The 27,176-nt window shown below is 46.5% G+C and overlaps 6 protein-coding genes across 9 annotated transcripts; 1 reads left to right on the top strand and 5 right to left on the bottom strand.

Moving 5' to 3' along the window:
* Positions 1–10,882: 10,882 nt before the first annotated feature.
* Positions 10,883–15,457, bottom strand: LOC9644533 (probable cellulose synthase A catalytic subunit 5 [UDP-forming]). The gene is made up of 14 exons (XM_024689146.1): positions 15,051–15,457; positions 14,789–14,984; positions 14,461–14,672; positions 14,279–14,393; positions 14,026–14,218; positions 13,707–13,973; positions 13,300–13,645; positions 13,102–13,239; positions 12,918–13,043; positions 12,652–12,864; positions 12,357–12,597; positions 12,095–12,291; positions 11,685–12,035; positions 10,883–11,631 (listed from the first exon to the last, which is right to left on the bottom strand). Exons 1-14 carry the CDS (start codon positions 15,120–15,122, stop codon positions 11,050–11,052), a joined length of 3,249 nt encoding a protein of 1,082 aa, XP_024544914.1. The 5' UTR covers positions 15,123–15,457; the 3' UTR covers positions 10,883–11,049.
* A 410-nt stretch (positions 15,458–15,867) lies between these two features.
* On the bottom strand, positions 15,868–19,118 carry LOC9644532 (zinc finger CCCH domain-containing protein 18). 2 transcript variants are annotated; one of them, XM_002983905.2, is made up of 7 exons: positions 18,729–19,117; positions 18,011–18,668; positions 17,876–17,949; positions 16,954–17,724; positions 16,742–16,897; positions 16,269–16,676; positions 15,868–16,212 (listed from the first exon to the last, which is right to left on the bottom strand). In XM_002983905.2, exons 1-6 carry the CDS (start codon positions 19,059–19,061, stop codon positions 16,377–16,379), a joined length of 2,292 nt encoding a protein of 763 aa, XP_002983951.2. In that variant the 5' UTR covers positions 19,062–19,117; the 3' UTR covers positions 15,868–16,212; positions 16,269–16,376. The 2 variants fall into 2 exon arrangements, with proteins under 2 accessions (XP_002983951.2, XP_024544915.1); XM_024689147.1 differs by having other exon boundaries at positions 18,011–19,118.
* Positions 19,119–19,202: 84 nt separating this feature from the next.
* On the bottom strand, positions 19,203–20,544 carry LOC9644531 (protein EXORDIUM-like 2). Its single transcript, XM_002983904.2, has 2 exons — positions 19,917–20,544; positions 19,203–19,846 (listed from the first exon to the last, which is right to left on the bottom strand). Exons 1-2 carry the CDS (start codon positions 20,409–20,411, stop codon positions 19,340–19,342), a joined length of 1,002 nt encoding a protein of 333 aa, XP_002983950.1. The 5' UTR covers positions 20,412–20,544; the 3' UTR covers positions 19,203–19,339.
* Positions 20,545–20,847: 303 nt separating this feature from the next.
* LOC9644863 (vacuolar protein sorting-associated protein 24 homolog 1) lies at positions 20,848–22,426 on the bottom strand. 2 transcript variants are annotated; one of them, XM_024689149.1, is made up of 6 exons: positions 22,261–22,426; positions 22,104–22,180; positions 21,937–22,039; positions 21,762–21,883; positions 21,490–21,684; positions 20,848–21,399 (listed from the first exon to the last, which is right to left on the bottom strand). In XM_024689149.1, the coding sequence occupies exons 1-6, from the start codon at positions 22,373–22,375 to the stop codon at positions 21,322–21,324; spliced, it is 690 nt and encodes a 229-aa protein (XP_024544917.1). In that variant the 5' UTR covers positions 22,376–22,426; the 3' UTR covers positions 20,848–21,321. The 2 variants fall into 2 exon arrangements, with proteins under 2 accessions (XP_024544917.1, XP_024544918.1); XM_024689150.1 differs by having other exon boundaries at positions 22,268–22,423.
* Positions 22,427–22,541: 115 nt separating this feature from the next.
* LOC9644530 (protein tesmin/TSO1-like CXC 2) lies at positions 22,542–25,088 on the top strand. 2 transcript variants are annotated; one of them, XM_024689048.1, is made up of 8 exons: positions 22,542–22,805; positions 22,995–23,490; positions 23,563–23,628; positions 23,706–23,871; positions 23,930–24,037; positions 24,100–24,166; positions 24,219–24,315; positions 24,386–25,088. In XM_024689048.1, exons 2-8 carry the CDS (start codon positions 23,003–23,005, stop codon positions 24,909–24,911), a joined length of 1,518 nt encoding a protein of 505 aa, XP_024544816.1. In that variant the 5' UTR covers positions 22,542–22,805; positions 22,995–23,002; the 3' UTR covers positions 24,912–25,088. The 2 variants fall into 2 exon arrangements, with proteins under 2 accessions (XP_024544816.1, XP_024544815.1); XM_024689047.1 differs by having other exon boundaries at positions 23,706–23,877.
* Positions 25,089–25,548: 460 nt separating this feature from the next.
* LOC112351343 (myb-related protein Hv33-like) lies at positions 25,549–26,701 on the bottom strand. The gene is made up of 4 exons (XM_024689022.1): positions 26,625–26,701; positions 26,378–26,507; positions 25,959–26,277; positions 25,549–25,679 (listed from the first exon to the last, which is right to left on the bottom strand). The coding sequence occupies exons 1-4, from the start codon at positions 26,699–26,701 to the stop codon at positions 25,549–25,551; spliced, it is 657 nt and encodes a 218-aa protein (XP_024544790.1).
* Between the last annotated feature and the right edge of the window lie 475 nt (positions 26,702–27,176).

The following is a 27,176-nucleotide window of genomic DNA, read 5'->3' as shown; positions in this document are numbered from 1 at the left end:
AGTTTTAGCAATAATTTTCTCCACCATCTTAGACATTGACCCTACCATTGATGTTAGTTTTTCTACCAACCCACTCTTGAAGCTTATTTAAATTTGAACCTTTATAGGCAAACTTTGTTTCTTATATAACTAAAGCTTTTAATAACTACTCAAGAGATCTAATGAGGTGGCATATAAAGTGTTGGCAATGTGGAAGTAGTTATTACGAATTACTTTTAACTTTTTAATGATATGAGTTGAGAGTCTTTTATATTTTATAAATGGATGCAATAGTTGGGAATGAATAATACCTTTAGCGCCAACTTTACATTCTTTGACTTACTTGATGGGTTGCCACCTTTACAATATGACACTCCATCCTAAAACATCCTTCAACTAGACCATATTTCTCAAATAGTGTATGTGGCATTAAAGATGTAATACTAGTATCATATTGGTCATTTGTAATGCATGTGATCATGGGATGAGATTTGAATATACTGTTATCATGGATTCTTGAAACTTTGAGGGATAAATAAGGATAAAATAGCCACTAAGAACCTCTTTTCTAATAGCCAATTGCCCTTTTTCCAATTGGCTTAAGGGGAGAGAAATAGGATGTGCTACATCATTCTTCCTTATTCTTTATTTTAGGGAGGTCTTTTTGTGATGCTAGTAAAGAATGATGACTCTAGATTGGTTAAGTTTGCATTGGGCTACCTCTCAAATATCCTAGTTAAAAAAAAATATGCTAGTGGTCAAATCCAAAAGGTTTACATTCTTTATTTTTTGTTCTTAAATTTTTCAAGCTTGTACCATCAAAACCCTAGAAACAGTCAAAATCATGTTTGATTAAAGTGGCATCAAGGTGTGACGTGGAGATGCATAAATATCCCCTAAGAGTTATAGGAGGAGAATTTATGCTAAAAAACAATAGAGATCTAGAGGAAATCAATGGGAGAGATGGCTAGAAAAGGAGGGTGACAACAAGGAAGTTTTAGGTTGGGGTTCACTTTTTTTTCAAAAGCATTTAATAATATTTAACATCATTTAAAGTAGATTGTGAATCTTAATGAGATTGAACTTGGTTTTTATGAGTGCTTTGAAAAGCTTTCTTTGCAGTTCAAAATCAATTACTAGCAATAAAGCATCTTTAAACAATTTCATTAAGTAATTTTTATTTGTCTCTCTCAAAGCTTTCTAGATTCTCACATGGGCGCAATATAGTGGAATTAGCCTCAATTCTAGCAAAGACTCTACTAAATTGAAGCGACCGGAAGATAAATGCAAACCCAAATGCATCTTGGGAGTTAGGAATAGGGCACCACCTCTTCGTAAATGGGAAAAGTCTCTAATGAGCAGAAGCAAAGAATGATTTAAATGATGCAAAAGCTAGATCCCAAATCCTAAATTAAAATTCCAAATCTAAACACTCTTTAGAGACAAGTTTCTTGAATCTTAGTGTGGGGAAACTAACAACTGGAAATTTCATGTGTGTTTAACTGAGGGGCTCATTAAGTCCTCAAATCTCTATTTAAATCACCATTACTCCTACTAATCTTATGCTTTCACATTCTTGAAAGAACTCACTATAAAGTAGGTTATATGGCAAAATATCCACTAATGACATGGGTTAATAAGAGCAAGTTTGATTATTCCCCCTTTCTTGGTATCAAAGGGTAGTAGAAAATACATATTCTAATATTTGTCATATAAGAAATGACTAGATAGAGAGATCTATTATCTTTTCCTAGAATAGTAAGAGAATTTCTAAGCTTCTCAAGGAGTATCTTGTTACATGGCAAGAGGGAGCTCAACTTCTAGAGGACTGAAAAACAATTCTTAGAGGAAACCTAAGCAACATACTTAAACAAACATCGATAAAGAAGAACACTAAATAGGAGGTGACAAGAAGATTTCATCTAACTTTCAGTGGACTTTCATGAGGAGTTGCACTAACATCACTAGCAGTAGCTACGTTAGGAGTTGGGCTACTATGAGGCTTTAGGGAAATACTAAGAACCTCCCTAGCTTTTCTAAAGTCAGCAAGAAGGCCTCAAACAACTATAAAAAGTGGTTAAAGCACTAGATTTTCAATGAGGAAGAATTTTAGAATTAGGGATTTGGAGCTGTTATATGATGATTTTACTTCCTTCTATAGGGCTAAAGAACCTCACAAAGAAAGAGGGTGTGGATTTCAGTCAATATTTTATAAAGGAGGTAAAGAATGAAGCAACTTCACAATGCCACAAAAGAAGGTTCTTTTGAGTAGAAGTAGATGGAATTATAAGGGTCCTCCAAAATTTGGCTATGGAGGTGGATGCAATGTTTGTGGGGGACAAAGATCATAGTCCCCACCATTGAGTTATCTAGAAAGTTCTAGCAGTGAAAATATTAAAAACCCAAAGGCATATGTAAAGAGGATGATATCCTGATTGGTCCTTGAAGTAGAGGTTTTCTCTACATATACCCTTAGGCTTTCAACATCTTCATTAGTGAAATTTTTCAAATGGTTTGATAGTAGAAATTATGATCTTTGTCCCCCATGATCATTGTATCCACCTCTATAACCAAATTTCAAAGGACCTTCACAATTCCATCCAATTCCACCTTTTGCTATGGCATTGTGACAACTTTGCAAAGGGTCAAACTGATTACATCCTGGGAGATAACCCACGCTGGATCTCTTATATGGTTGGCTTTGGCAGCTCGTTTCCACAGCAACCACACCACCATGGAACTTCGATCAAATTGGTGGGCAAGCTCCATGCCCATATCTGTTCTTGACCTCCTTCATAAAATGCCAAATAAAATCCTTGCCCTCTTCCTCTGTGATCATTCAAGAACCATCCTTTAACCCTCTAGGAGTCAAACTCCTGTCCACTAGGCATAAGATATTATTTTCAAAGAATCTTGAAGATTCTCTTACTATTCCTGAAAAAGATGATAGATCTTTCTATCTGGTCACTCCCTACATAATAAAACGTTAGGATATGTAATATTTAACTACCTTCTAACACCAAGGAGGGGGGACAATTGGACTCATCCTTATTAGCCCATGTCACTGATAGATATTTTGCCACATGGCCAATTACGCAACAAGCTCTTCCAAGAATGTGGAAGCACAAAGTTTCTGGGAGTAATAGTGATCCAAATAGAGATTTAAAGACCTAATATGCCCCTCAATCAAACACAGATGCAATTTTTAGCTACCAATCTTCCCACACAAAGATTCAACAAACATTACTCATTAAAGATTTTTCCTAACCAAGAAAGGCAATGCCCTATTCCTAGCTCCCAAGATTTATTTGGGTTTGCACCTATCCTTTGGCCATTTAAATTTAGTAGGTTTTTTGCTAAAACCAAAACCAAGAGGCATTATGCCATGCAAATTCCACTACATTGTGCTTAGGTGAGAATCTAGTAAGTTATGAAAGAGAGAAGCAAGAATTACTTGATGAAATTTCTTAGCGATACTTTGTTGCCAATTGCTGACTCTAAGTTACAAATAAAGCTCTCCAAACACATTTCAAATTTCAGTGTAATCTCATTAGCACTTATAATCTTCTCTCTGCTCACTAAGATCACTCTAAAAACATTTTTAAATGCCTTTAAACACTGTTAGACACTTTAGAAAGTGGGTGAGGTTTAACCTAACCCTTCCTTGTCGTTGCCCTTTTTTTTATGGATCAATTTCCTTTAGAACTCTGTTGTCCTTTAGTGCAAATTCTTCTCCCATGACTCCTAAAGAATATCTGTGCATCTCCATAACACACCCTAAACACCACATCAATTAAACATTACTTTGGCATTTTCCAAGGTTTGGATGGCACAAGATTATGAGCATGCAAGTTTGGCACTGCCAAGATATGATAGCTTGACATACATCATCTTAAATGTCATCAACAAGGACCCTCATATATAGTTCCTTAGCTACCAAAACTATAATTTTATGGAAAGTTTCTTTAGTAGAAGCAAGAAATAACAAAAATTTAATAGAGAGATGGAAGAATGCCTTGCTGGCAATGAGATGGCGCTATTCATGGCAATTGAAACTTAGCGGCAAGACCACAAGCCACACGCAAGAGATCAGGACCTTCCTTAATTGCCAACACTAACTTATGATTAAAGTAGCACAAGATTTCATCCAATATTGTTGGCATAGGGGTTTGGTTTGAGTGCGTACAACTTGATTTGCATGCCATTGTTCCATCTCAATGCTAAGGCTCTGTGAATTCTAAGAGAGACATCCCAACATTGCCAATTGCCGGCAAAGATGGAGTGGGCCTCTCTCTCTGATGGATGCCGGCCTGGGCCTCTCTCTCTCTTTCTCAAACAGTATCTACCACCCAAATTTGTTGGCCCAAGATTTTTGCTATAAAACAAAATGTAGATGAAGATTTACAATCAAGTTTTAGAAGATTTGGCTAAGAGCAAGAGATATAAAGAGGAGGATGATGGCAAAGAAGGGTTAGGCTAGGCCTCATGCCCTTTCTGAAGTGTTTAATAGTGTTCTTATACAATTAAACCATGGGGGATGAAAATCATAGTTCACCATTGAGTCATTTAGAAAGGGGGACCCAAGTGATTGAGTTTAAACTCTAGAATGCTTCTATGAGATATAGATTTTAAGAGTGAGCAAGACAATGGAATCAATAGGCTAAATGAAGATTATAGAGGATGTTATTATAGAGAAGTTATGTGGAGGGAGCATGCATCATAACACGTGTTTCTAGCTTAAAGGTGAGTTGAATTAACATTTGATATATGGAGAGGCAAAGAATGTCTAGATTGGGGATTTGTAGTGTACTAGGGTGAGGCATTTGGAATGTTTTGTAATGACATCAGAGTAGTTTTAGAAGGGATTGGCAGGGTCATCTAAAAAACCTGGTGTAGATGCCTCAAATAGGCACAAAAGGTGGTAAAGGACAAAGATTCTTTATGAGATGAAATAGGTGGAATTTGTTATCAATGGTGCAAGATTGCAATAGATATGAAAAGAGGAATAAATAAAGATATAAAATGTAATTAGCATTAGATCGTAGATGGTGGTAGGGATAGCACAATACTTTTGTGCTATCCAAACTCAAAAGAAACATGGTAGAGAGAAGAAATTAATGTAGGGGCAAAGACCTCTTGAAGACATAAAAGGTATATGGTATATGGATAGTGGCATAGTATGTGATGCTCTAGTTAAAAAGTGGGTAGAGATACCCTCTTTGTGAACAAGTGAGGAATCATAATAGGTGAAGTAGATTCCTTCACGGTATAAACAAAATTGTAGATGAAAAAGAAATAATTCTTACAAAGGAGTGTAGAGGTGTAAAGAAGGATTACCAAAAGCTCTTTAGGAAAAGGGAACAAAGAAAAAAAAGCTTAAAAAGAGCTTTAAGATTCCTTTTTTGGGCATAAGGAAGAGTTGGTTGTTGATGAGTGAGCTAGTGGAGTTGGCTATTAGATGCATTAGGGACAAAGTACAACATCTCTAAGATCAAAAATAAGAGGTATTAGAGGCTATTTAAACTTAGTCTTTCTATGCACAATTATAATAAGGGTTGGGAATCTTTTTTCCACATGTGACCTTGTGGCAAATTTTACATGCATACTTAGAGATGGAGGCATTCCATCCTCAGCTAGTGATCTAGGGATATCAAAAAGATATGACATTGCTTTGGGTGTATGGAACTTAACTCATGGTGACCCAAGTATGGTTAAGACGAGAGGTATCTTGCTATGATCTGAGAAATGCAAGGGGAGCTGACGGAGTTAGCCACTAGAGAGGCTATATAGCATGTCATTGATATGTAGTAGCTCCATAATGAAAACCAAGAGTTACTAAAGGTCATGCAAATGGAGTTTAACACTCAATATAAGAATGCACTGGCAAAGGTTTAGGAGAACAATCAGACCCAGAGAAGACCTGTGCATTGTAGGAGCTCATGGTGTAATAGTTCTGGACAACCATAAATGCAAGGATGCTAATTAAGGCAATCAAGCTGGCTAGATCCTTAAAGAATTAGTTGCAAGAAAAAACTTCACAACAAGAGATAAAGATCTTGAAGCTTAAGAATAGGTATGAATGATTTTTAGTGCTAGAAGATACAGGGCTTGCTAAGAGGCACAAAGGGAAATTAAAAAAGGAGTCTAGATAGGAATTTGAGGAGTTTATCAAGGAGGAGTTAAACCTAAGTGATAACTTAGAGGACACTATCAATGAGTCAAAAGGCAAGGATGAAGACATCCAAGAGGATGCAAAGGCATTGCTCAAGGTTGGGAAGACAACCAAAAAGTAGGTGCAAGAGATAGAGTCATCTATTAAGTAGGTGATGAAAATAGAAGCAGGGGAAGTTAGTATTGAAAGGATGTTGGAACAAAAGGAATTTGAGATAGAGCAAGAGATTCCTACAGAGTAGTAGGTACAGGCATCTTCTACTTCAACATTAGGAGTAAAGAGATATGAGGAGCCAAAGGTGGCAATGAATAAGCAAGAAACTAAGAGATCATAAGTGGTCAAGTTTGAGATGAAGAAGTGGTTATAGAAAAAGGGAAATAGTTTCCATAGATGTAGAGATTCTTAGGATGCAAGGTGAAAAGGAATTTGCAATCTAACAAAAGAAAATAATTAGAGGAAGCCAAGTGAAAATAGAATGGCTAGTAGATAGCAAGGATAAAAGAAACAAAATTGTAACTAAGAGAAGTTAAAGGAGAAGGAGAAGTCAGGATAGGGATAATCAACTTCTAAGACAAACGATTCCATATCATCCATAAGAGTGGAATTTACAAAATGAGTAGGATTTTGGTGAGGATGAAATTGGCATTGCATCTTAGGTGGTGGCAGGGTGGTACAACTGTACTGTCATAACCCTAGAAACAATTGAAAGTGTATGGCACTAGGGCAAGGAGAGGAAATCCACTAGGATATTCCTTTTGTGATTTGGGCATCTAAGATCTTTGAGAGACAAACCTTGGATGAGGATTTGCAATCCGATTTTAGGAGATTTAGTTAAGAGTAGAAGATATAAAGAGGAGGAGGATGGTAGGGAAGGGTTAAGTTGGGCCTCACCCCCTTTATAAAGCATTTAAAAGTTTAATAGTGTTTACTTGTAGAATTAGAATAGAAAGTGTTTTCCAGAGGAATTTTATAGCCTACCAGTGGGAACACAGTGGCTCTGACCTTATCTGTGAGCATTCCACAACCTGCTAATGGCAAAACAATGGCTTTGAATTAGTGATCTTGAATTTGAAAGTGTTCTTGAGGAGTTACATCTTCAAAGTGTTCTTTTGGGAGGATTGAGAGGTTTTAAAGGAGGGTTTTGGAATAGGAGAGAGTTCTTATGGCCTATTAGTGGCAACACAGTGGCCCTGAGCAAAATTAAGGGATAAAAGAGTGTTCTTGGTTTCTTTTTTGCAAGGGTGTGTGACAGTGGGGCAATTGGGAGCAATTGTGCCTTGCTTGGCTCTTTGGAGCCTCTACCCTGCCAATTCCAAGGTGGCTTGCAGCTGGTCAGTGGAAACATAGTGGCCCCAAGCCATCCCTTCTCTAAGTGCCCTTCTTCATCCTCTTTTGCATGGGATTCCTCCTATGCAGCACAATAGGGCTCTTACCTTGACTGATTAGTCTTTTTAGCCAACAAGCAAGTTGGGTAGCCTTAGATTTGCCTAGCCTCCCTTGCTGTAGTTGCTTTTGGGTTTCTTGGAGGGACTTGCCCAGGTGGGGCACGTGGCAAATTCGTAGGTGGTAGACATGTGGGTGAAGAGGGCAAATTCAACTATTTGGCATGCTTGGGTGGTGCTTTCTTCCACTGTTAGGTTACTATTTAACTTTCCCACCTTTTTGTTTTTGATGGAATCCTTTAGGAGTTTTAATTGTCCCCTCCTCTTTTGAGTGCCCTTCTTCATCCTCTCTCATATGGGATTCTTAGAAACTGGCAGAAATGCAGTGGCCCTAAGCAGTTCTAAGGGATAGAAGAGTGTTCTTGGTCTCTTTGAATGCCCTTTTTCATCCTTTCTTACACGGGATTCCTCTTGCTCAACACAATATGGAATCAGAGTTCAATTGGTCTTTCTAGCCAATGAGCAAATTGGGTAGCTTTGGATTTACCAAGCCTCCCCTTCTTGGAGTGGGCCATATGGCAGTTTTGAGATATTCTATGAACACATGGGCAAATGGGGGCAAGTTCAATTATTTGGCACACCTAGGTGGTACAAGTACTTGCTTTCTTCCACTGTCAAATTACTATTTAGCCTTGCCACCTTTTTGTTTTTATGGAACTCTTTTGAAGGAGTTTTAGAAGCTGACTATATTACTTTAACTTAGCTTACACAATTCTAAAGATATCACAATAACTAAAGAAGATGAGCAGTGAGCCCATCCGGAAAAACCATTGCTGTTTTGAAATCAGAAGCAAATGTAACAGCAAACACATATGTCCCATCCTCATCTGGCATGTTATCCACAAATTCTGCCTCATTCACTATACCAATCATAACGTAAGCCTTGAGCGGTCCAATAAACAGGGGCCAGTACCGGCCGTTCTGCCTGAATCTGGAACATAAAGAAATAGTACAAGTAAAAAAACAAGGAAAATGCTTTGAACTCTACTTACCTCTCAAGATGCGAATGTCTTGTGGCCTCTGTACCCTTCCTCATCAGTTGAAAAAACCAGCCAAACTGTGCCAAATAGTAATCAGCGAAGCCTTTGACACCGAAATGAGGTCCCACGTCGGGACATAGGCAAATGTCTGGATCAAGCAAGGAGCATACTGACCTGCAACACATTCATGTGAGAAAAGAAACAGATCTAAGTCACATACTTGTAAAACTCCATTTCCAGGTGGTGCTCGTACGGGGTGGTATCATCCCCATCTTCTTGACCCCGTGAAAAGCTGTTTCGTAACACCTTCGACGAGAAGCACTCCAAAACCCTGACAAGAAACACCTTGATTCCCAGGGCACCTACCTCTGCTACCGACAGTATACCCTTGTAGATGCGCCTGGAGTAAAAACGTTCGTGCACTTTAGAAGGCAAACAGTAATTTCCCCGCTGATTCTTGATAAGCTGGCCACACAGAAGTAGCTCATGGACAGCGTCTTGCATCTCTTGCGAAATCCATTCATGCGACAACTAAGATCAGAGGACATGTCAAACAGATCAAGATCTACCAAGCGAATGCATACCTCGATATTCTCAAGTAAGCACATTATTAAGGAACGGTAAACACCAGAGCGACTGTAAATTTTGCGGTAGAACCTGCATATCCTGTCAGACTATTGTAACCTTCAAGAAACAGCACGGCTTACAATTGTATGCTCCGACAATTGGCAAGAATGATAGAGAAATCGGTCGTCTGCAGCGTGTGGACGAAGTACTCACTTAGCGTGCTCGGCCTCATCCGAATCGCAGTGTCCGCAAGCCAATCCAAAATTCCCGTCATAACTCCTGGCTGCTTATCAGACAGCCGGATAATCCAATCTCGTAATTCATCACCAAGGTCTGGGAATCTGTAGTACGGCATCCATGCTAGCCATAGGTCTACTGCCTCCTCATCACTGAATTGCAAAGAAAGACCATGATCACCTGAAGGCCTGGAAAACAATTTATATGCATAAAAACCCTTGAGCAGATCAAGCTTACCTTAAGAGAATTCGATCTCTGTTGAAAGTATCCCACCACACTGGAATCATAGCTCCAGGGACGTCTTCTGCTCCATAATCTGATGAAAGAATTATGTTCAAGTTGGGTGAGTGTTGCCCCTGGTAACCCCCCTGCACTTGCTTCAGAGTTTTCCATAACACCAAGTCACGGCCAAATGCAGTCTGGGCTTCATCAACTAAAAGAAGCCTTTTCGGACCACCGGGGCCAAGGAGATCCGCCACCTCAACATCTGTAGCACAGGGAATTAATTCAACTCAACGTGCAGACGCTACACTTACCACAAGTAAGCTTGAGAAGCTCCTTGAAGGTAAGGTCATTGACAGTAGCAAGACTGATAAGATAAACAGCTTTCCAGTTTGGCAAGTATTTTGCTTTCCGATATGCCAACTGCAGGAAAGACGTCTTTCCGCTCTGAGGCGGAGCCTGTATCAGGACGGCACCTTTCTGCTGAACGAGTTGTAACAACTTCTCTATCGCTGAGTTCCTTGGCGTGAAATACTCCTCTCTTGCGAGTAAGCCGTCACTTACTAAGCCCAGATTTAGATACGCGCTGACTAAAGTGAGTAAAAAGAAAAGTCAACGAAACAATATCAGAAACGAATCACTCAGAATGCAGTGAAAGAATGTTGAAGAACAAATGGGATAACAACAGGGGAAGAAGGCTTTGATCAAGGGCTATCAGATCCTATAATAGCAAAAGCGGGTTTGAAGGCACGGGTGCACAAATATTTCGCAAATGCAATGAGAAAATTTCTTGCTTACACTACCGGACTGCAGAGTGCTTACCTGCAGCATGATCTGCAACAGAAACATGTTTGTTAATAAATCAATCACAAAATCAAAGATCCAAGAACATACATGACAGCAAAACATGAAAACAATGAAAGTCATAAAAACACACAAGCAAGACGAACCAACTTGCACCTTTCACAAACTTGAGATAGACGAAAGCTCCCTCTGAGAAACTCAATGCCAAATGACTGTCAGTAACTTTAATCCACCGTGACTCCTTTGTATGCAGCAAATAAACATGAGAGACACCGTTGTCCTGTTTGATCCTCGTTACTACATCACCCAGCGGTGTTCCGACCGCTACATCATCAGCAGTCGCAGAAGAATGTCTCTTCAGAGCCCTAATAGTGGGATCTAGGCGCTCCTGCGCCTTGATCACGCAATAGCACACAGTGTAACCACCCTCACACTCCATTTCCTCCATCGCCAAAACCCTGGGATCCAACGGCCACAGATGATCTACGGCATATGACTTATAATGGAGTTTGCTAATTTGTTCCCTATATCCAAGATTCATGGAGGAGGTGTGCATCCATTGTACATTCTCTCGCTGGTGCGTAGGACGCGCGTAACAAAAAAAGACTCCCCTCTTCCTCCAAAGATGTATAAACAAAACTCTCTTCTAGCAGTTGATGCCACACTGCTCCAGATTGGGACCTTGTACCTTTTGCAGGAAAGGATTGATTCGCACCCACAGCAGCGAGAAGATCGATGCTAGAAGGATGGACCACACCACCACGATCGTTGGAGTCCTGTTTTGCCTTCCCATGAGACCCTTGAGGAACGGGTATAGATGCACGATCACCCAGAATGCGAAGAAGATCTTGCCGAAGAGAGGACCCCAGGATTGATACCCGTTGTTCACTGCGTCCGAGATCCCCGCGGCAACTCCCACTAAGTTGACAATGATCAGCGTCGTCGGGGGAATGAGGAGAGTCGTCCACTTGAACTCGTAGAGCTCGCCAAAGTCTTCGTCATCTGCGGACTTGGATGTTACCGTGAAGTTCGTGTCGATGCCGGCCAGCACCTTGAGCAGCCCCTGGAAGACCGCAAACAAGTGGGAGGAGACGCCACCAATCACCCAAAACTGTTCGTTCCTCCACCACTCATCAATACCGACGCCGCTCCAGCGGAGCTCCAGGATACCCGTTGCGAAGATGGAAAGGAACAACGAGATAAACCACAAGCTATCGAAGTTGCTTATCTGGAAAAGAAAGAAAGCTGCTCGCGTCAGAAGCAAAAGTCTAAAAATCTTACCGTGGGAATGATAAACTTGTTTGTGAGCAAGCATACTGCCGGTAGAGTGCAGTATGCCACCAAAGGAATCGACGTCAGTGGATAGACAATGGTGTTGATGTAAGCCAGCCTTTGCAGCCATTTCAACCGGCCGGAATACCCATACCATATTGGACAATGTCTGCTCAGCAAAATCTCCACCGAGCCCAGGGCCCATCGCAACACCTGATGCAGACGATCCGACAGGTTGATTGGAGCCGAGCCCTTGAATGCAGGCCTCGCAGGCATGCAGTATATCGATCTCCAGCCGCGAGAATGCATCTTAAATCCAGTCAAAATATCCTCCGTAACTGAACCATATATCCACCCAATCTAGAAAGCGAACAGAGATTAGAGACAGCTGATGATAAATGTGTAGTAGTGTAGCGTACCTCTTTCCCCCATTCCGTTTTGTCTTCGTAACCACAGCTTATGACATGAATCGCTTCTTTCAGAAGAGATGCGGGACTAGCATCCTCGGGAACTCCTCCTTGTTCGAGTAAAGTTGACGAAACAAATACTGGTGATTGTCCAAATCTTTTCTCAAAGAATTTCTCAGAAGAAAGAAGAGACTTTGCATCCCCTGTACCTGGAAAATACGAGCAATTTCTTTTTGTCAAACATATCGAAAGCAAAGAAAAGTATGGTACGTACCTTCTTCCAAATCTTCCAACGAGAAAGCCGGCAAATTTGAATCCGTCCGCTTGCTACTAGACTTTTTCTTCGATTTTGAGCTTGAGTCCTTGCTTCTTTTTCTTGGACCAAACAAGTTAAGAGATCTTCTAGCCTTGGTTTTCTTGGGAGGGTCATAGCCATATAACGCTTGCCTTCGAAAGGTACAACCGGTGCCGACGTAAACTGGGCCTTGCAAACCGTCCAGACCTTTCAAGTTGATCTGCAGAGGAACAGGTTATAAACTACAATCCAAAACGGCGCAATGCATACTTACATCGAAGAAAACAGTGTTGTGATTTGCATACCGGTCATTCCTATCAATACCATCGAATCTTTGCGGAAACTGCACGTAGCAGACACCCTTGCCCATTGTAGGATCCATCATAAAGCACATTGCTTCCCGGAGTGCTTTACTGTTGTTGATGTAGTGATCGCAATCCAAGTTAAGTAAGAAGGGAGCATTTGTCAGAACTGCTGAAACCCGAACCTGCACACAATTAAACATCAGAACTACCATGCCAGAGTAATAACTTCCTTTACCAAGGCATTCATAGCACCGGCTTTTTTGTGATGATTAAAACCTGGTCTCTTTTCACGGGAAACATAAACCAAGCGGGGTAGCTCGTTGCCTTCGGTGTCATGGCCTCCGCTGTGACCCAGAAACACCTGAAAACAACCTCTACATGTAAAGACAACAAATATTTACTATTCTCGTCTCTATTACCTGTATCATTCCGGGGTGATCCCGCGTATTGTTTCCAGGCCAAGGTGTTCCATCCTGCATCGTCCAACCTTCCTCGGGCACCTTCTGCGCCTTTGCAACCATTGCGTTCACTCGAACTTTGAACTCTTCGTACTCTCTCTGCAAATTCAAAGCAACATTTAGAAGCAGGCTGAATAATATCGCATCAAGATTCAATACCTTCATTGCCCGACGCTCTTTTACGAAACTCGGCTGCACTTTGTCCTTGAGATAGTCTATCTTTTGCGCGAAGTACATCTCCGGTGCTCGAGGCTCAATGTTATACTTCTTGACGAATGGAACCCACTTTCTTGCAAATTCTGATGTCTCTGAAAGACCTTCAAAGGTAAGCATGGCTGAACCATCATCGGAAACGTAGCATGAGACTTTATCAACCGGATAATCGACTGAAAGAATTGATAGAATAGTGTTTGCCGTAACGAGTGGGGGCTCCTTCATGGGATCCACTGTACTGACAAATATGTCCACCGCAGCGAGCTGTGACGGCTCGCCCTCCCTCTCGTACCTGAACGATCGATCAAGGCGTTAGTAGGATGCGTTTGTAGAATACCAAACTGAGAACTGACCTTAGAGAGAGCCTGTCTAGATAAGTTTCCCGATTGATAGGAAACCATTTTGGAAATTGATCAAGAATCCATGAAAATGCAAACCATATCTCGCAAATAACTGACGTAAGCCAGAGGCCGAAAGCATTTGGGACAGGGTTGAGGAGCCGATAGCGGAAAAAGAATCCTAGAATGACCAGCCGAAGAACGATAACCATACGGTAGGGATTAATCTTGCTTGAAGGTAAAGGAACCTTTCGTGATAGTGGCTGTCGCGCCTCATCCATACTGCAGACAAGAATCAGTAGCGGCTCGTGACAAAGCGAAAGAAAAAGCTTACATCGGCAATTCCGGGCCATCAAGCGGATTTCCATCGATGTCATATCCTTTACCACCAGAGCCAAGATGGCCTTCAGTCATCATAACCTGCTTATCTTGCTTCTGTTTCCAGCTCTCTAATCTTTCCTTCCATGCGACACTCCCGTATCCATACGAAGACGGATCTTTAGAAGGATCCATGGATCGAATTTGGACTGAAATTTCATCAATCAAAGAGACGTTGGAACAATGCAAGCTTCCATCGGCTTACGTACCTGGAAGGTTGTCACTGTATGGAAGGGGATGAACACGTTTTCCACCGGGCCCAAAATTTGAAGGAACAATCAAAGCGTGATGATCAGGTGGAATGACATCCACATCGCTCCCATCCTATCAGCAGCATTGCTTAGACTAGACTTTGGATAACAGAAGGGAAAGGAATTCCAAAGCTACATACCATTTGCCCGTTTGTAAGAAGAGGAACAGGAGGTTGCAAGCCAGGCATCTCAATTTCGTGGTCTTCTGCCCGACCATAGCTCATCCGGCCGTGGAGCATAGCCTCCGCTAGCTGCTGCCTGTCCATCTTGTCAACCTCGTCGTGGATGTTGAACTCGCTATCCAAGTCATCGAACTCCTCTTCATCGTCGTCCCCTTCCACTCGCGGGCTGCCTGTCCACGATTTCCACCGAGGAGTGTTAGTGCCCTCTCGCTATCCTATCGTAGTACCCAGCTAGAGAGTCTATCTATCCATCGGCTGGGAGGATTTGAAGGCATGGGTAAAGTACCTTTGTGACGCTTGTAGCGTGTTTTGCACTGTGGGCACGCCTGGTTCCCATCCTTTCTTTCGTAGTCATAGCAAGGGCGACACACTGGAAACGCGCATTCGTTGCAAGCGACGAACAAATCCCCATCCACGGTCAGGCCAACGTCGTCGCCACAGATTTGGCACACCTGCTGCTCCGCGTGGTTGAGAGGCTTCACCTACATTCGCGGGAGATCGCGAGGAAACATAAGAATGGAGCACCATCACCACGCACAATCACTCACCACATCTCCCCGGATGACAAGAAGCTCGTTCCTGATGTGCGATCCAGCGACGAGGCCCGCATTCGCCTCCATCTGCCCGAAATTTCTCCACGGCGATGCTCGACAGCCACGATTACCAGCGGCTAGACCTCAGCTCCCCTCCATTCCTTCCCGCGAAAGAAACCCCAGCCCGCCGATCGATCGGAATGCCGTGCGCTGCTGTGGCGGATCTAGCAGCGGCGATGGCGGCCGGCGCGCTGGAGCACCGCTCCTCGCCCTCGATCTCGCCAAACAAGACGAAACAAGAAAAATGCCCTGCCTCTGTCACGAAAACACACGGTTCAAGAACAAAAGAGAGAAAGCGCCTCTCTCTCTCTTTTTCCTCTCATCTTCTTCATACGCTAGATAAATAAAAACACTGCTAAACTTAACTAGCGGATGTTAGATTGGCGGAGGTAGCCGGGGTGAAGTGAAGACCCGCTGTCCAGCCGTTGGGGGAGGGGCATATTCGTAAATCCTCGCCAGCGGTAACTCTCGCGGTAACATCCGGCACGTGGCACCAGGAGATTGGATAGCCGTACCTTGGCATGGGATCATTTGCTCAATGATTCTAAAGAGCTTAGCTTGCAGTGCCATTGGCATTGCATGGGGACCGCCAGCTGGCTGGGTGGACTGATAACGTCATCCATGACCATGCATGGCTGGCATTCTAGAGTGTGTAGAGTTTACCACCACGCAACCAAAGATCTTACAAACAAGGTGGAAAATTAGAAAATGGCCACCTTTTGACCTAATTGACGTGTCGGCACCATGCAAACGACAAAGCAGGCTAGCTGGGTGGCGCACAAGGATGCCCAGCTTGGAGCTAGATTTCCTGGGCATTTGGGTCGCGGCCCACTGGCAAAATTTGTCTCCTTTCCTCGCCTAGACAAAGCGAAAGAAGAGGAAAGTTCACAAAAAATTCGGTCTCTCTCTCTCGGCTGGAGGGAGATGAAGCCTTTGTTCCAGCTCCATCCTTTTTAAATCGTCCATCTTTTTCTTTCGCAGCTGCGGCCACTGACATCCAGCGCGACTTTGCTTTGGCACGCTCCTTACACTGCATAGCCAGGAAGAAAGCAGCCTTGTCTGTGCCAAAGCGAGTTTTTGCGTTGTCTCCCTCTCTCTCTCTTTCACGCTGAAAAACCTGTGCGTGTCATCGGAGAAAAAAGTCACTAAAAACGTGAAAGGAAAGTGGAGTACCTTAGTAGTAGTCTACAAGAGTTTGCTTTCCACGCTACTGTACACTGTAATGCACACAAAGTCAGCCTGCCAATGAAACCGGAAAGGAAGACAAGAAGAATGCTTCCATCACCCCCTTTGGCGTGGAGAAACAAAGGCCGCTGCTTCGCTCGCTACTTTGTCACCGCCACCACCTTGCGAAGTTTCATCGGCATCGGCAATGTGCTTCTTCGACGATGCAGTCCCCGCCTCGTTGTGCTGGGTGTTTTCACCGCCACCGCCCTCTGAAAGCTCGGGGGAATCCGCTCGGCTACTCGCTGCCTCGTCGTCCGTCTTTGTTCCTTCGTCGTGTCTCCTCAAGTGAGGCGTCTCACTGAATCTGCTCGAGTTCCCGCGGCAGCTCTCCTCCCTGTGACGCTTTCTCCACATCTGGATGACATCATATAAAGGAAAACTCTCAGAGGCTAACCAAGCGATGAGACAAGCGTACGAACCAAGCGGTGCTCCTTGGAAGAGCTGCTGCTTCCCAGCGTTCGTTTTGTGAGAATGTTTGAAGGCTGTGCCGAGGCAGACGACACAGCTTGACGCACTCTTGGAACTCTCGGAACTCTCGGGGAGCTATTGAGCTCTTGATGGAGCAGTAGCGCCAGCTGCCAAGAAGAATGTATCACTATAAGTGAAAAGGAGAAAAACAATTGCTGGGTACCTCCTCGTCATTTAATGGCGCAGCTGGAGATGAAGCTCCTGGAGACGATCCACTCGACTTAAACAAGCTTCCCTTGTCGTCCTTTGTTCTGTCTCCGCCATCTTTGCTTCCAGACTTTCTAGGCAGAGTACTACTACCATGACTGGGCTTGCTGCTCGTGTGCGCGAGTGGCGTCTTGGATGTAGTTAACTGCTTCGAGCTGCTAGGCTGAGAAGATGGAGATTTAAGTGGCACGTTGGAGCTCTTTGCCGAGTCAGACTTCTTGAGCGCAAGGGAAGCAGGAGCGACAACCGTCTGTTTAGAGGAAGTCGACGACTTGGTGCTTTGTGCTGAAGATTTCATTGCCGTCTTCGCAGCAGAAGCAGGCGGCGGCAAATGTGAAGCCTTGACTGCAGCAGCTGGCTTCTGATTAGTTGGCGAGCTCGGGGTCGCATTCTCTCCGAATGATTTCACGCTCGGACCCCCCGAATTGATAGAAGCCGGCGACGGAATGTCTGACTTTGAGAAAGTCGTCCTGACACTGAGTTGACAGCCCTTGTGTTCCAACTTCTTGGTATCATCAACTCCGTGAGGAGGCTTTCCAGCTTGCTGTTGCTTAACCAAGCTGGAATGATCCACAGACTCTACCTCGGGGGAAGGAAGTTCCAAGGAGCTGTCCAAAGCTTGCTTCGGGAGCTCGGTACTCGCTGTTATAGGCGAAACATTCTGAGAGGAATTTGTGGGATCGCTTTTCAGTTTTTTGCACTGGTCTTCCCTCTGAGGTGGGGGACCCTGCAGAAAATCCAGCGGTAAGAAACGACCGAAAATCAAGACAAGGAATCCAGCAAAACAAAGAAAAACGAAAAGAGTAATCTCGTTGCCTTCCCATACCCTCTCCTCTGTACAAAAGCATTCAGACGGCATGCAATCTCGATCTTACTACCTCCGTGTCCTGTTTCTTTGTGGAGAGTCGAGGCTTTTGACAGTCGACACAGACAAATTGCTTCGACGCGTTACCTGCAACAATAGCGATGCATGACGCGAGATCCACAGAAAGAAGGGAAAAGAAGAAACGTACCTTGCTCGTCACTGCTACTCGGCTCCGGTCTCAAGCACTTGCTACAAAGCCTTAAGTTTCCGTCCATGAACTCCTGGACAGCATTCTTTTTCATCGCTTTCGGGTTCTTGGGCGATTGCGCTTTTCTGTGGTGTTGGTCGCCCTTGCATGAATCCAGGCCAGCCTTCATCTTCTTCCTGCTGTAGTGCTGCTCCTTGACATCCTCCCTCGTCCTTTTGCTCTGCGAGTTGTGCTGCTGTTTGTCATCCTTGAGTCCCCGGAACTTATACTTGTGCTTGGTGTGCCTGATCACCTCGAGCTTCTTGCCATGCCTGTCCCTGCGACCTCCGCCCTCGTCATCACCCACCGGCTGGACATCCCCGTCGACGTTGGAGAGCTTGCATTCCTGGTGCTCCGCCTTTACCTTCTTGCAGCCCCTGGAAGGAGGGGACTCCTTGAGCGCTGGCTTGCAGAGCTCGAACAAGCAGGCCGTCTCGGTGCGAGCCTCGTAGTGCCAGTTTGGGATCTCCGTGTACTGGACGTGGAGCAGCTTTGGGACGTAGCCGGCGCACTTCCACAGCTGCTGCGAGAAGACGCTCGAAACACCAACAAAGATGGAGGCGTCTCCCCCGGGGGCGCCGTGCTCGTGGACTTTGCGCGGGACGGGCACCTCGCAAGACTGTCCCACAGCCGTGTCAGTGTTCATGATCCTGCCCAAGTTTCTCTCGTCAAAACTCACCGATTTGCCGGGGAGCTCCACCAGCAGTTGCGCCACCTCCGACTCCTCCCTCTCCTTGCGCTTCTTCTCCTTGCACTTGTCGCAGACGTAGGTGGAGACGGACTTGGAGACCTGGCAGCAGGAGGTGTGCACCCACACGCCGCACTCGTCGCACTCCACCATCTCCTCGCCATCGTCGAAGGTGACGCCGCAGGGGCAGTCCACCGTCCACGGCTCCTCGCCCCAATCCTCCGACTCGGAGCTCGAATTGTTGTGGCTGATGTTGCTGCTGCCCTTGTTGTTCCCCCCATTCTGGTGCTGCTGCGCCTGCGCCTGCGCATTGCTCGCGCCCATCGCCAAACGCCCCTGCCCAAGCCCTAGAAATCTAGGGCAGAAGGGAAGGAGGAAGCATATTCTTTCCGACGGGAGAATATTTTCTAGCTACGAATATCCTATCCTCGACGAATATTCTTTAGGTGGGGAATCTTTTGCGACTATTCCTTAGAAGGAGAATCTTTTCCGAATAATCATAGAAATGCTAGCGCTTGCCGAGTGTATCTCACTTCTGGCAGCTGTATACAAACAAAGGAGAGGATTTGTAGTAGCGATGGATGGGTGGAATCAAAGGGGAATCAAATGGGAGTGGGCGCGGGATATGCGCACTTCTTGGTGTCGGGGTCCCAGACCGCGGGGAGCAAAAACTTGCGGCCATTGATGCCATAGGCGTTGTAACTGGCGCCCGACTTGGAGTCCACGAGGAGCTCGCCGGGGTGCCCGGGGAAGGCGCCCTTGCCGTAGATCCCGGCGCAGGCGGTGGCGGCGCCCAGGTGGGCGTGGTGGTGGCCCTGGTAGTAGCCCGTGCCGTACGGATTGGTGGCGGCACCGATGAGTACCGTGGCGACGTTGATGAGGAGGCCGTCCATGCCCACGTCACCGTTGGGCGGTAGCAACGGCTCCTTGTCCGGCCCGAAGAAGTCGCGCGGATGGGCAAACGGCCACGCGCACCGCCCGCTGCACTGTACGGTCGAGTCGCCCACCCAGCCGTACGGCATGGTCGGGTCCTTGGCCGGCTCTAGGGTTTCGTTGGTGTGGCGGTGGTAGCCGCAGCTCTGCTGGCAGAATCCGTGCTCCGCGACGTCCTGCGATGGATGGATCGATTAGAGCGAGTTAGCGCGATGGAATCGAGCCACATTGAGCCCACATTCTTACCTTGGCAGTGAGGACGAGGTAGAAGGAATCGGTGTCCATTGGGAATCTGCCCGAGAAGACGTTGCGCAGGATGAGCTCCTGGGTGCCATTGCGATCCAGCTTCTTGCCCATGGAGTAGTCGTCCTGGATCTCCTTGACGACCTTGATGGCCTCGAAGACGTGGGTGCCATTGCCATCCTTGTACCGCGCGGTAACCTCCCACCATTTGGACACCGAGGGCAGCGTTGGAGCTACCTTGGCCGCCTTGGCATCGAAGGACGCGAAGAAGTCCCGGACGATGGATTTCTGGGCGGGCGTGAAGCTGCCATACCACACGAGATAGATGTCGAGCGATCCTTTCCCTGCTAGCAGCGGCCCGCCGTGGTAATCCAGGACGAGCGGCGTCTCGGGGACGAGCGCGCGCTTCAGATCGTGGAAGCCCACCAGGCGCGCATCGCTGAGTAGCAGCGATGCGAGGATCGAGAGCAAACAGAGCAACGACGAGGAGATCTTCATCCTAGAGCGTGGAATGGATCGAACGAACCCACAAAGCGTCGATCGCTGGATCGATCGATCACGTCGAGGCAGTGGATTGATCGAACAGGGAAGAACAGGGGCTCTGTTTCTTCGCTGTCGTGATAAGCGAAGGGAGAGCTCAAGTATTTGTAGTAATGAGAGTGAGAGAGATGACAGGTCCGTAAAAATTGGTTTTTTATGGGGTTTGAGCACATGCCCTCCCTGCAACACAGCTTAAATGACTCGTTTGGAGGATCCATCCGCCATAGCCAAGTAAAACTCTGTAGTAAGAACCTCGGAATTTACCTGGTAGAAATTCTTACGCGGAGGAGCACAGCATGTGTGAGGACGTTACAACAGTCCCACAAACAACCAACCAAAATCTCTGTGTCTTCTTCGTCTTCGCAGTTTCTTCGTGCCCGTCCAACTCAAGTTATAACAAAGCGCGTGTGACGACGCGACTGGTTCTTCGCAAACAACGAATTTTAAGTCCCTTTCTCGTTTGATCTTCAGTCTCCAGTCTTAAGAAAATCCAGTCTTAAGAAAATCCTGCAAGAGTCTCTCCTCTGTTCTTAAACAACTTCGCTGCCACCGACCATACTCGCTCGCATGTGTTTACCACATGCTCTCCGCAGTTTTCTTTTCTGGATTTGCTTCGCCCGGTCGAGCCTTTGAGTGGATCCAAGTTGAGAGTGTCGAGTACCTTACGATTGAATGCGTTAGGAGGTTCCAGCTTCCGTGGTCCCACAATGAACGTCTCGTCGAAACGAATAGAAAAAGAGAAGAAAACGCAGAGAGTGAATGAGAAATCAAGAGCTCCAAAAATACCTGTAGGCTCTCTAGAAGAGAATGTAGCTATACACAGCCTTTGCCAAGTCGCAATGGCAAACTTTTATCATACACTTGCAAGTTACGACCTCACGTCAGCGAGCCTGGCCCTCAAAGCTTCCAGCTCTGCCTCATCGTCACCTTCTGCTACGGCCTGTTGCTGCAAATCAGATCGGAAATCGTTTTTAAAACGAAAGAGATCCAACGTTTTTTTTTTTTCCACAAAAAAAGCACGGAAAGTTGCTCTTACCTGTGGTGGAGCAGCCTCGGCATCAGCAGGCTGTTTCATCTTTTCTCTTTTTGTTGTTGCTGGCAGCTGAGAGATTGTCTCTCCAGCAACTTCTGAAAGGACCTTGTCCACCTCCTCGTCAATCTCGTCTTCCATATCTTCTGTATCGATAGCACTATCTACAGCGTCATTCACAATCTCTTCGATTACTCCGGCCTGACCCAAAAAAAAAAAAAAAACAAACTTTGATGTCATGCCATGAAAAAGAAAGAACAAAATATCCAAATACAGACCTTGAGCATTTCTTTTTGGAGCTCCATCATGGTTCTCGAGATCTCGGGTGCTTTCATAAGATTGTTTACCATCTTGAGAACCTCGGCACTTTTGGCTAGGTGCCCGACGGCTTTTGCCGTTGCTGCGAATGGCCAAAGAATTTTAGCAAACACGAAACCATGCGGAAGAACTTACCAACACTCTCTCCCAGATGCATCGAGATTGAATTGAGCTGAGCTCTGTTCTCGTACAGGCGATCGATCACCTTTCTCGATCTCACGATTTCTTTGGCAAGAAACTGTCACCCGACACCGAAAGAATATAAGAACCTAGACAAGGAAAAAGTGAAAATGCGGCCTTGCCTTGGCAGATCCAGTGTCATTTCGTCGCACAGCCTCTCGAATGGATTTCTGTACGTTCTTCTCTTCGCGCTGGATATCTAGAAACCAAATTCTCACGCAATTCAGCCAATCGCAGCAAGAATGCGGGGGAAAAACCCTAGAAGACGAGGGATCGTACCCCTGACCTGGCGTTCAACGTTGCGAGCTTCCTGGCGGAGGCGGCGCTGCCACTCGCGCAGCTGCTCCTGCGGCGTCGGCCTGGGCTTGAACACGCCCTTCACTCGATCCATCATCTTCCCTCGCGCGCGATTGCAAAAACCCTAATTTCGAGACCTAGATCTGCCAGCGTGGACGCGCTTTTTCCACGTGGCGGGCGCGCATTGGCCAGATAACCTGATGTGAATCTTCACAGGACATATATGCATGGGAATGGCATGTGTATACCATGGCATTCTTGTTGCTCGCTCGCTAGGGAGAGTTTATTTTAACCCTAGCGAGGGCAAAGAAGAGGAGAGAAGGCCGCGCAGCGCAGCGCTCGCGCATTCTCGCAGCTTCGTTCCATCCATGGCGTGCTTCTTGCTCGCAGCGAGCGCGCATTAGGTCAGAGATTAGGGCGCTGCGTCCATGGCAGTGGAGCGTTTCCACTGATTCTTGTCGCATTTGTAACATTTGATAGACTACACTCTTCTTGGGCGCGCATTGTACAAAACAACTCGACTCGAGGTATGCTGCTCCTTCTTGCTCCTGTTTGGATCGATTCTAGGATATCTCGTGGAGAGAAGAAGAGAGGAGGATTGTTAGCTATCACATTTGTATATCTTTGGAGAATGAGAGGGAAACAAATGATAAAACGTGTTCTAGTTTTTGGTAGTACTTTTACTGACAACTTTCGTGTAAACTGCTTGGATGCAGAGCTGGCGATGTCGCAACGCTGCCTAGAATTTGATGCCGAAGTTGGGAAAGAACCGCAAACTCCGAGCATTGCACCCAAGAGCTCGGTGGCAGTACGCTCGCGCATGCCTTGCGGGATTGGGCTACACCTCAATAGCCTGGGTGGCTTCACAACGACAAAGCCAAGTGTGCGTGTCACGCAGCAGCAGCAGCAGCAGTGTCAGACGAATGGTTCTCGAGACGTGCCCGCCTCCTCAGCTTGCTCGGCTGGATCGGAGCCGGTCATGTCGGTACTAGACAATTCTGGCGAAACGGATAACAAGGAACACAACGCTGCGGACAGCGGACAAGGCGACGAGTGCGTCCAGTCGTGGGGGACTTCCGCGGTCGAAGACTTGTCGTTCGTTTTTCATGAGGAAGTTAAAACAAAGCAATCTGGACGGAAGCGGTTGCTTATGGATCCAGATCCAGACGATGGAGATGACAAACATGCCGTGGTGAAACCCAAAAAGAGAAGGTAACTTGGACAGTTAACTCTCTCGCTCTCTCTCTCTCTCTCTCTTGGCTTTTCACTAAGCATTAACTGCAGGAGATCCAGTGCTCTTGATCCGAATTGCAAGCGCTGCAGCTGCAAGAAATCGAAGTGCCTCAAGCTGTACGTTAATTTTTTTCATCTTTTCTTCGTTTTTATTTCTGGCCTCTGAAAGGAGTGCATGCGTGTTTGGTGCACAGATACTGTGAGTGCTTTGCTAGTGGATCGTACTGCCTGGATTCTTGCGCATGTGGCAATTGCTCCAACCGGCAGGAACACGAAGATGTTGTTAGTGAGACTCGTCAGTTGATTCAAAGCCGAAATCCGCTGGCATTCGCTCCAAGAGTGATCTCTCCAGCCGAAGTAGTACGTGTATGTCAAGCATTTGTATCGAGTAATTCACTTATCTTTGTATGTGTATCAGCATGAAGCTCCTGCCGCTGCAGCCATTCCCGCTGCTACGTCCAAGCACAAGCGCGGATGCAACTGCAAAAAGTCCCTGTGCTTGAAAAAGTACTGCGAATGCTTCCAGGTTCGCTGACTTCTCTGCTTGATCTGGATTCCTATACTGACGGCAGTTTCTACTACTTGAAGTCCGAGGTCGGTTGTTCTGATGCATGCAAGTGCCGTGGATGCAAAAACACATTTGGTGCAAAGCAAGGTGATGATTTTCTGTCGTGTGTATTGCCACTGTTAATGCTGGCACTTGACAGGTTCACCGGAGCTGCAAGTAAGTACATCAGAGGCTTCAAGGCAGGAGGTGGAGCTTGGCAGTGGCGACGATGGTTTTTTCAGAACGCCCCGAGCGTGGTAAGCATTGCAAAGTTTAACCTCGATCATTTTGTTTCCCCACCTTACCGCGATGCGATGCTTTTTACAGCCGGGCAGCGGGACGAGACATTGAATCGCCCGCCCCGCAGACTGGAGCGTCAGCATGTTCCAAGTCATCGTCCAATTTTTACACTCTGACCACCCCGCTGCACGAGAGATACGATGGCGATATTTCTCCTGAGTTTAGTGCCTCAAGGACGCCCTGCCAGAGGCAGCCGAGCAGGACCACTGCGAGTCAAGGCTACACGTCGGTGCTGACAGTTTCGTCCAGGGGCCGCACACTGCCACCGGGGACACATTCTTTGCAAAGCAAGACGCTAGACACAGTTTCGGCAGAGGAAGAAGACGACTTCCCAGATTTCCTCCTGGATCCATCCGAGGTTCAGTCGGCAACCGTGACAAGCTCACCCAAGAAGAAGCGGGTTACACCACCACAGGTTGGCGCCACCGCTACCACGACCACGACCAAGTTACCTCCGGTGCTTAAGAACGGGAGGAAGCTGACGCTCCAGGCCTTACCGTCACTCCCGCCGGTGTCTTCCATACGAGAAAGTTTCAGACCAAAGAACAAGTGAAGCGGGCTGTCTGCGTCGCGATGACACTTCTTTTGGGGGCCCAGCTCGGGTAGCTAGGTGGTCAGGAGTACTGTACGACGTGGAGGAAGGGAATGCCTGAACGGATGGCCTTATAGCTAGCAGGGTATCAAAGGTTGTTGAGCACTGGAGAAGGAAAAAACGCAAAGTTTCAGGCTCGTGGCATTTGAAGACGGCGAGTTCCACTTCCTACGCGCCGAACTCTCTTGGCATTATCGGCAACGACCAAGCAAAGCAGGGACAGACAGCAGCAACAGCAAATGGCCTTCTTTTATTCAAATGGACACAGTCAAGCCAAGCCATTGGACCCCGTTCGTCCACAACGCACGGCCCTCTCCACTCCAGCTTGTTAGATTCGTTTTGGGACGATGTGGAATATTGCGGGGTCAGCATCAACCAGAGAACACTCAACGCTCTCTTCAACTATATACAGAATGGTGAAGTATTAGGCCACGAGCAACTAGGGAGTAAATGCCAACCGACTCGCCAAGCCCCACCTCGATCCGTGGCATCCAGCTTTTTTGGCAGACGCGGACGTGTGTGTGACAACAGAGGAGGAGGAGCTCTGTGCCTTAAAAAATATAGAGAGAGGAGGGGACGAGAAGAGGAGAAGCAAACATCACATCTGATCTAAGACTGCGGAGATGGGGTCGGAATCGGTGGGCTCGTCGTCATAAAAGTGTGCCAGTGACTTGCTGCTTTGCTGCTGCCATGACGCAGCGTCGATCTTGGTGTCGAGAATGGAGGAATCTAAGAAACACCACGACTTGAAAACGCTCCCTCCGGTTCCGGTGGGGGAGAAGATCCCGTCCGAGAAGCAGCTCCACGAGTCCGTCGTCTCGGAGCACGACGATGGAGAGTTGGAGCTGCTGTTGTTGCTGCTGCTGTTATCGATCCAGAATGGGAACACGGACGACGCTGCCGTTTGCTGCTCTTGAGCTTGAGCTTGAACTTGAGCTTGGTGGTGGTGGTGGTGGTGAGCTTGAGCTTGGTGGTGGAATGCCAGTGTCGCTGGAACGAAATTCATGCCTGCGTCGCAATGCTGCTGCTGCTGGTGGGGGCTGAGCGTGATCGGCAGCATTGAAAGTGAGAAGCTGGTCTCTTCCTCTTCGTTGTGTTGCTGCAGAGACTGCCTAAACCGGAAACCATTATCCTTGACGTGATTGTTGTGGAGCGAGTGACCCGAGACTCCAATTACTTCTCCCAGTTCCTCGGACGATCGGGCGACGCTGTCGGGGCCGGCTGCCATTGGCTTGTGAGTGTGTGGGTCGATACCAACTTGACGTAGCTTCTTCCGCAGGCACGAGTTCCAAAAGTTTTTAATCTCGTTGTCTGTTCGACCCGGGAGCTGCGTCGCAATTTGCGCCCACCTGTATGTAAACAATTCAGCATCAATCCAGTGCTACATTTCCACACCAAATCGAATTCCAGCTCGCTCGAGCACACACCTGTTCCCAAGCACTGCGTGTAGCTTGACGATCAACTCTTCTTCCTGTTGCGAAAAGTGGCCCCTTTTCAAGTCGGGCCGGAGATAGTTGATCCATCTCAGCCTGCAGCTCTTCCCACATCTTTGGAGGCCTGTGACAATGCCACCAAGAATTGTGAGCTCGCGAGAACTTGAAATTGAGGTACGAATACTCACCTGCGTGTTTCGGTACGATGCTCCAGCATTTGTGGCCATACTTTGTAATGTACCTCACCAATTTCTCATCCTCCTCTGGAGACCACAGTCCTTTGCGAAGCTTTGGCTTTGCAGAGGATTGGCTCCCCATGGATCGCCCCGAAGTGAAAAAAACGTACACGCAAGCACACGCACAACTAGAAGAGAGGGAGGGGATTTTATGCAGCAGGGACAGCAAAACACCAAGTTATTTAAGGGAAGAGCAGCACTCACACACGCATGGAATAATCTGTTCCAATGGCAGCTACTGCCCTGTGTGTAGGCCCGAGAGAGAGAGAGAGAGAGAGAGAGAGAGAGTATTACCCGGAAGAAACACGTCGGGATGATTTACTTTTAGTTCAATCAGCACCATTGAGGGACCGGTTGTTGCCTCGTGATTAAATCGCGAATACACTAACATTGTCCTTTGTGGCGTGCCGGATAGATTAATCCTGCAAGGACGATCGAAATTGGGCACTAGCGTGTACAATTCCCTAGGATTGAACGACCGTGTGCCTCCAGGGATGGAATGCCGCCACCTTTTTCTATAAACACATGTCGGTGTTGCATGGACGTTGATTGATCGA

Source organism: Selaginella moellendorffii, unplaced genomic scaffold, assembly GCF_000143415.4.
Source record: "Selaginella moellendorffii unplaced genomic scaffold, v1.0 SELMOscaffold_60, whole genome shotgun sequence".
Lineage (NCBI taxonomy): Eukaryota > Viridiplantae > Streptophyta > Lycopodiopsida > Selaginellales > Selaginellaceae > Selaginella > Selaginella moellendorffii.
The sequence above is the reverse complement of the archived record's forward strand: the minus strand, read 5'-3'. Positions and strand labels throughout refer to the sequence as shown.